Source organism: Brachycentrus maculatus, unplaced genomic scaffold, assembly GCF_059751285.1.
Source record: "Brachycentrus maculatus isolate JH-2025_06_01 unplaced genomic scaffold, ASM5975128v1 h1tg000020l, whole genome shotgun sequence".
In the NCBI taxonomy this organism is placed as follows: domain Eukaryota; kingdom Metazoa; phylum Arthropoda; class Insecta; order Trichoptera; family Brachycentridae; genus Brachycentrus; species Brachycentrus maculatus.
Genome location: NW_028280774.1, coordinates 448,685 through 457,678, shown reverse-complemented (window position 1 = coordinate 457,678; position 8,994 = coordinate 448,685). Strand labels below are relative to the sequence as shown.

At 34.8% G+C, this 8,994-nt stretch overlaps 1 protein-coding gene across 1 annotated transcript; it reads right to left on the bottom strand.

Annotated features, from left to right (window-relative positions):
• Window positions 1-3,591: 3,591 nt before the first annotated feature.
• LOC148313109 (uncharacterized) lies at window positions 3,592-8,987 on the bottom strand. The gene is made up of 3 exons (XM_088267910.1): window positions 8,919-8,987; window positions 7,270-7,792; window positions 3,592-6,824 (listed from the first exon to the last, which is right to left on the bottom strand). The coding sequence occupies exons 2-3, from the start codon at window positions 7,697-7,699 to the stop codon at window positions 5,875-5,877; spliced, it is 1,380 nt and encodes a 459-aa protein (XP_088124036.1). The 5' UTR covers window positions 7,700-7,792; window positions 8,919-8,987; the 3' UTR covers window positions 3,592-5,874.
• Between the last annotated feature and the right edge of the window lie 7 nt (window positions 8,988-8,994).

The window sequence follows — 8,994 nt, the reverse complement described above, 5'->3', positions numbered from 1 at the left end:
GTTTAGAAATATTTTGTAGACATTATCGACGTATTCAAAATTATTATCCAAAAATATGATTTTAAAAAAACCTCCCCGAAATAGGTTTCAATAAATATTTATACGATTCAAAAAAAAATTCTCAACTTCGTTCAGGTACATTTTATAAATTTTGTTTTCCAGTAATTAAATCATTAATATGGTAAAGGTTAAACATATTGTATTTCTATTTATTAGATTATTACTATGAAGCAATGCATTTCAAATAAAATATCTAAGGCCTATAAAACAACAACGCTCCAGCCCGTAGAGATTTCAAAACATGTGAGTTTTCTGCTAAATACTCGATCACTGTTTTTCCCACCCACCCTACTCACCTGATCTCACTTTTTTTGACTTCTTGTTGCCTAAACTCAAGTCCTTTGAAAGGAAAAAGATTTGAGACGATTCGAGATTAATCCAAATGTGACGAAAGAGCTGAAGGATATTAGAAAAGAAGAATTTTAAGATTATTTCCAAAAGTGGAACACACAATTTTGATATGTTTGTGCATCTGGGAGGTTATAACTTACAACTAAAGTATATTTTGTTTTATGACGTCAGTCTGCGTATTTATTGAAAAGGCCAAGATGAAATGGATTAATAAAATAAATAAAAAAATTGAAAAAAATATATATAAAGCGAGTCTTTCCTATTAATCTCAGATTTTACATCTTTAAATTTCTTTTGTAAAAATAGCACACAAAAGATAATTTAAAATTATTATCATTTTGATAAAAAAAACTTCGTTTAAAAATGTGACAAAACCCGTACGTGTAGAGTTCCTACAAACGCTGCAACTTTGCCCACATGATGACCTTGTTGTAATGACGTAATCACTAGTGGAAATTTATTCACATTTAGCCTTATCAGACACGAAACTTGGAATTCGTTTCCGCATTCGTAATTTTTGTATTCCGAATTAGAAGTAGGGGTTTTTTAACCGTTTTTTAATTCAATAATAAAATACCAGAAAAATCATTCAATTCATTATTTTCGTTTTGCGAAATTAACTTATAATGCAAACATTTCAGTACATTAATGGAATTTGAAATATTTCGAGTAAATTAAATTAAACGTCTCCGAATCTCAAATTTAGAATACGTTAAACTACGGTATGCAGTAAGACGTATCTTTGTTTTAAATTACCTGACATTCAAGTGACTAAGCGCAGTGGTCAGCGCGTTTGGCTACCGTGCTGGAGGTCCCGGGTTCGATTCCCAGGAGGGTCAAAATAAATATGGCCGATTTTCACTCTCATATTTATTTAATATCACCCTGGACTGGTACAAGAAGCGCAGAGCAGGGCTGATCACCTTGCCTTCATGCAATTTACGATCAAGATAACACTGCGTCGCTACGATGCAGTGCCCTATGCACCATTGGGTGGGGATAAGGGTAAGCAGAAGAAGAAACTACGGTATGCAGTAAGACGTATCTTTGTTTTAAATTACCTGACATTCAAGTGACTAAGATCTAGCTACGGCTTATGCAACACCACTTATACTAAGGCCCAACACAGGTTCCAAATTTATAAGTTTTGAAGCGTATTCATTATTATGAGTGTGTTCGCTTTTTAAGTTTATAATTACTTTAATTTAATTATTGAGTGAAAATTTTAGGCAAAAACATTTACTCTTTGTTTCTATGGGATTTTTTATGTATATTTATGACGCCGGTCATTTTGTTGTAGCTGAAAACGCGAAATAAAGCATGCAAATGGATTGAAAATATATCTATAAAATGTAAGCAAAATCTGCGTTCGAACTCGAAATTACGAGATTCTGCGTTTGGAAATACAAATAATTGTGTTTATAAAAAACACCTGCTATCTCTTACAGGCATGAGTTTCCAGGACATCGCAGCAATCACGTTTTCCTATTTACCAGACCACTGGTTTGGTAAATAGGATAATCCTGGTCCGAGACCAAACGCCATCTGCAGTTGGCCATCCATAACGACAAGCAGCTGCTCCCCAGCGCAGCGCCTTGAAGACCGTTATTTTAGGTGGGTAATTAATTTTTCTCTCTTCTACCAAACATATTTCATTTTGTCTATGGTTACTTTGATTTTGTCTATGGTAGCGTAACTGGATATTTTGTATGCTGTGGTGGAAAATACTAATTATCTCCTTCTAATTCCCAGGTCCGGTCTTGGTTTCCATTCGGACCCATCCATTAAAAAATAAACCTTCCTTTTCTTCTTTTAAATCTTATATCGGTATTTGATCAATCTTGTAAAGTTTTTCGCGAGCAAAAATAAAAACGATAAGTAATGCTTAAGAAATCCCTATCACTATCAGCGGGACATGTAAGTCAATGCTTACTTGTGTACACACCACCACCATGTTGATACCCAGGGTGACAGCAGCAGGAAAGTCAATAACATGTCGAGACATTCTGATGGTTCATGCATGCTTCAACGGTAGCCATATGTGCACCGTTTATGTACACATAGTTCCACAATAGTGAAGCTTATGGTTCGTGTATGAATGATTGGTAGCCATATGGGCACCTTGCATGCCCACAAATCTTTGAGTCGGTTGATGCTTAAACGGTAGCCATAAGAAACGGTGTATTCACACATAGATCAACATGGTCCATCCATGATTGAACGGTAGCCATATAGGCACCTTGTATGCACACATAGATCCAGATAGTTTATCCTGAGTCCATCCACGCTAACAGTAGAGATATAGGCACCGTGTATGCTGTAATGGCCCAGCCATTTGTCATTCGCACTTTTTACAGTCCTACCTAGAAAGTCGAGGAACTTATCATTTGCATCCAATATGTTGTCCGGCTTTGGTGCGAGATGCGTCCCATGGCCATAAATCAATACAATATTTTAGGATTCTTTACCCTAAGCAGGAGGTTTGTACAGGGTGGAGACTAATGCTCCATGAATGTTTTTTGAGATGCCATAAGGGCACCGTATACAGATACATAGATCCACTAGGTTTATGCTGATGGTCCATGCATGCACAAGTTATATGCTGACGGTCCATGCATGCCTAATGGGCACCGTATATATATGTATACACTGCTGCGCAGGGCACATAGCTGCACAAGAATGACGGCCTGTGAATATTTTAAGGGTGGTCACAGGGGCACTGTATATCCCCATACATAGGTACACCGTATATCCCCATACACACCAGATAGTGCACCTGCACCTGCACTAACTGGTGATTGTCCGTGAATGCATTAACAGTAGTATTATGGGCATCGTATATGCGCACATGACTGCAGAGGATGGAGAACTGCTTCGCGACAGCTTTGTGGCTGGCCTTCCAAGTATGCACACATTTCTGCACAATGTCGACTTAGTTCGTTCGTGAATGCACGACTGGTATTTTTGAAAAAAAACATATTTGCTTCTTATTTTATACCTGTATTAATTCCATCTACATTGGGAATAACAGAATTTAAACTATCTGTCTAAAAGGTCAACAATAATAATTCGATTCTTTCCCGGCAGGAAATCATAAATGACGATTGAACAAAATACTTTGTAAACAGATTACTATTTAAAGTCATTTATAATATTTTACCAAGAAGGCATTGAGTCATACATATTAAAAGAAAATTTATTTGATGTCACCGCAGTAATTCTTAAAAATTACGCTAATTTTAATACAAAATTAAGTATATTAAAATATGCTGGCACAAAGAAAACTTATTTCATATTGCTTATATACATTTGGAATGAAAATAGTAATATAATTAATAACGGTCACCTCAAATTATTCATTTTTTTCACACCCGAATGGTACAAAGGGACCAAACGCAATCGACTTTTAAAAAATATTTTATTTTATTTATAAATCCTTTTGAACTAACTCTTTAATTACTCACTTGTTATACTACTCTATTAAAATAGGTTATGATTGATTTACTTCGAAAAAAGAAAAATCCGTATTGAATCCCCTCTTTTCCAGTATCCATGTCGTATAAACTCAGCTTATAGCACTTCTATATACCAAATGACATCATTTGCAAAAGAAAGATGAATGATTGAGAATTCAGTCGAAATAAGATCTCTCAGTGCGACAAAACAATGTATGATAGATGTTCAATGATGAAATAAGGAGCGAATGCAGGTAGTAACGTAGTCAGATCACGAGCTGGAATAATCGGTGGGTATGTATGAGATGTATATAAATAAAAGAGAAGATTTTTTGTAAATGATAGTGTGGCGTTCTATTCTCTCCACCTACCCCTGCGGGGAAGCGGCTAGGCAGTTAGTTTAGGGCTTTAAATAAAGTTTTTATCCCCGCCATAGGCTTTTGAAAATTTTTACTCGGCCCGTAAGTGTCATGAGCAAAGCGCTAATCACTATTCTTGAACTGAAGTGTTTTTTTTATTAAAAGTAGGCTTATAGTCAAGACCATAAACATTTATGTAAGTTTATTTTTTGTTGACCCGATGCTAAATATGTCCCTAGATTACAAAATTATCGTCGCGAGTTCGACCACCGCCAATTGACGAAGGTAAAAGTTATTCTACACTCGTAACAAAAGAATGGTTTCATAGAACCTATTAAAATTATGGTTTTAAAAAAACTATCCAAAATGTATATTTAATTATTTGTGATATAAAACAATTTCATTCAATTTTCGTTACATTTATTTCCTCATATTTGCATTCTAACGCTAGTAACAGAAGAATAGTTTCAGAGAAACTATTAAATTAAGCTTTTAAAACAACTTTCTAACATAAAGTGTTATTATTTATGATAAATGGCATGATTTCATTTCTTTATGATATGTGACTTTGTTTTAAATGTTTATAGTGAATTAAAAACAAAGTAACATTTTAATATTAAAATTGGAAAACCACAAAAATAGTGCTTCAAATATAAATTATGATTTTATTTCATTTTCCTAAAAAAGTTATTGATTCATTTTGTTTCTTCACTCGTAACACAAGAATGGTTTCAGAGAAACTATTGAAATTAAGCTAAAAAAAAACTAAAAATCTAAAAATATAGTTTAGAATTATTTGTGATGAATAATATAATTTTATTGAAAAAAATATTCATAAAATTACGAGAGTAACACAAATTTTTGCTTAAAACATTATATAATTTTTCCTAAGAATAATTACAATCTAAATAAGTGAAAGATTTCTGTTCAGTGGTAAATAAGGACAAACTTCTAGATTTATTTCTAGGTTTGGTCAAATGGAATCCTTAAAAATAAACAGTAAATAAAGTCGACATGAAAACTGTCTTTGAATGTTCAGAAAATATTTAAAAATCGGTGCTTATTAGAAGAAAACATGTATATTTTTGACCATCTGCGTCTCAGATTTATGTACGCAAATCATTGTGTATTGCGAGAAACTAACATTAAAAATCCTGGCGTTTGGAATAGCATTTTTAAAATATCGTATCTAAAAATTTAAGTGTCACTATAGTGACACTAAAAGGTATTCCTAAGCGATTTCGAGTTATTGTGTTAATCAAAAATGGTAAAATGTGTAAAATATCTAATTATGTATGTGTAGTACAATGAAATTTGAAAACGACTAATTGTCTTTTAGGAAGAAAAAAATAGCCAAAAGTAACAATCGCGTCTTTTTTATCTTTCACTCCATCTGGGAGTAAGAGTTTTTTTCTATCAGTTGCTCCAAGTATATGTTTATGAAGGCACGTGTCTTGTCGTACAGTGTTTATTAAGGTACTTTTGAAGACTCGAAATCGTTGACAGATTGCAAGGAATGTATATGAAATTACTCTTATCGTTGGTTGCACGAAAATAAATGGCGGGCCAATTCAAAATATTGCGTTCACCTTGATCATTAAAACTAAATATTTATTAGCTTGTGCCGATCGCATCCAAGTAGGATGCGATCATTTTTTTCCGATATGAGTCTGCATGTGCCGATTCAATTTGCTCTTTTCCCTGCAAGTATACTGACATTCCGTACAACTGAGAGGCTTCTCGTCCGAGTGGAACCGCATGTGGTGCTTCAATTGAAATTTCAACGAGCACTTATACTCGCATTCGGTACAAGCGAATGGCTTGTCGAGCGCGTGCGTCGTCATATGGCGTTTGAGCTGAAATTTCAAAGAGCAAGCATAACCACACTCCACACAAACAAAAGGTTTCTCGCCGGTGTGGGTCAACATATGACGTCTCAGCTCGTATTTTAACGAACACGTGTACGAACATTCCGGACAAGCGATTGGGCGCTCTCCGGTATGAACGCTTAAATGACGCGTGAGCTGAAAGTTAAACGAGCTAGTGTAATCACACTGAGTGCAAGGGAAATTCTTCACTTTTGTGTGAGTGATCGTATGCCGCGTTAGCTCAATTTTGCGCGAGCAGGTATACTCACATATCGAACAAGCGAAGTATTTCTCTTTGGTGTGAGTAATCATATGCCTGGTCAGTTCGTTCTTCATCGCGCATGCGTAGCTACATTCAGAACACGAAAAAGGTTTCTCGCCAGTGTGAGTGAACATGTGTCTCTTCAGTATGAAATTCAGCCTGCAGGTGAAATCACACAGTGAGCAAGCGAATGGTTTCTCACCGGTGTGAATGCTCACGTGCCGCTTCAGCTGGAATTTACAAGAGCAGGTGTAGTCGCACACCGGACAAGCGAACGGCTTCTCGCCAGTGTGCGTGAACATGTGTCGTTTCAGTGTGCACTCATGCTTGCAAGTATATTTGCACTGCGCACACTGGAGAATTTTCGGCTTGGAATTAGCCGCAGGCTTGTCTTTGGCGCTTTTACTCCCGGACGATTTTGGTTTACGCGGTTTTTTCTTCTTGGTTTTGGGTCTATCGTTCTGTGAGTCTGGAAACGAAGAGAATCGTCATTAAATCCGATTTTACTGATACGGCGATGATACATTGAAAATCTTTACAATACTAATTTATATTATTTATTGATTTGGCATTAACTTTATGGAATGACATGTTGATAATTAAGATTTCAACAATTATATTAGACCATACATTGAGTTATATTTAACACGACTAGTCCAAAACTACAGATGTTTTCATCGACAGGTGATCACAAAAACTAACGAGCAAAAAATCGTAAATGGTAGAGAAGGGGGGGGGGGTTTCTCTCATAAAATGTGATACATAATAATAGATCGAAACTATACAATATTAATCGAAGTTTTTCGTATTCAAATTAATATAAACTATCCGCTCATGAGGTGATTTTTAACGAAAACGGCGCTATGTAAATCACCCAATATATAAATAAATAAGGAAGACAATAATATAATTACCAGAGTCTTCATCATCCATGGGCTCTTTCTTAATGTCATTAAGGGTTATTTCGATGCCGTCGCGATCCATCATTTGTTTGCGAGCTTCCTCGCTTAAATGTACCGGGACTTCAACGCTGGTACCTGGTTCGGTTTTGACTATGGACATATCTGGAGCGGGCGTCTCCTTCACATCGGACGATAGCGTTTGATCTTCGCCTTCATCGTCCGTCATAGGTTCAGCTTTGATAAATAATTCTTGGGAAGGGAGATCTTTCCCGGTGGAGGGATCAAGCGGTTTATCCACTTTCCCGGTAATTTCCACAGACTCTGGCTGTACGTCGGTAGCTAATACACCTGGACATGAGGCTTCTGGGTTAGTAATGAGGGTACCATCTTGTTCATCGACTGTCTCTGGTTCAACTTTGACTGCCACAAGAGAAAAATCCATCGTTTTTCAATTTTTCAGTTGACTTAAAACAGTTTAAACCGTAATATAGTATATTTATGCCAATTAATATGCAATTATTATGCCAATTAATACCTGCAAACACAAGTTTTTTAAAGAACTCAACCCTTGTTGTCGAGTATTTTAAATCTATGTTTAGTCCCTTGACTAAACATAGATTTAAAATACTCGATAATATCAGAGCTAAACACAATATTTATGAAAAAGATACATTTAAATTGAACACAGAATGTGCAAAAGAAGGTATTCAGTTGACAAAAATTGATGAGGCAATAGGACATAAAGACCTATCGGAAAATGTAACAAGACGAATAAGATAAATAAATGAGCTATGTGACAGATCTTGATTGATATAAGATATTGAATCCATGGTGTCTATTGTATTGTTGTACAAGTATCTTTATATTATTTTGAGGGATCAACTTTATTGATTTATTTTGAACTATAAACATCCACTATCATTTTTAAGACATACAAACTAAATATGCTATTAATCTTTGTACATAATAGGCAAGGAAATTTTTCTAAGGCAACTAATAAATATAACAGAATATTTTAAAAAAAAGATATACTTATTTCATTACAAAGTGTTCAGATTCTTATCTACTTAACAAACTTACGAATCAAAGTACAAAACGGTAGTCTGAATATATTGAAGCATTATCTTGATCATTAGATATTACATAAAGATATTCACGTCAATCCGCTAAATATCCTGATACCATTGTCATAGTACTTTAACAAATTGCAGACGTTTGTGGATTCTGCCAATAAAAAAAACCTTTGGTGACTACGAAAAGCGTGGTATTTGAAATAACACAACAACGTTTCAAATTTATTCATCGCTAATAGCTAAACTATAAAGTAAAATGACAATCGAAGTTCAAAAACATCAATTTTCAAAATATCACTTAGACAGAAGTATAACTCTATATTTCTGAGGAAATAATGCCATATTAAAAAATATATATATAGTTCCTTTGAGTTTGTAAAAGAAAACCTTCAAAACGAAGTTCGCGCGCTCCTCTACATGTAATATAATTATAATTCAAACCGTCGGTTAAAGTCAAATACAAATTTTCTTGGTATAAGTTAGTATAGGGTGTACAAAAACTATTTCTCCAAAAAATGTACTTAAAACTTTTGGATTTTATTTTAAATTTGTCTGTAATGAAATTCGTACAAAATAAAAGAGCTATACCCTCTTTTTTCCGGGAAAATGTCAAAATATATGTAGGAGCAAACGCAACTGTCAAATTTAGCGTCCGGCCACGGAC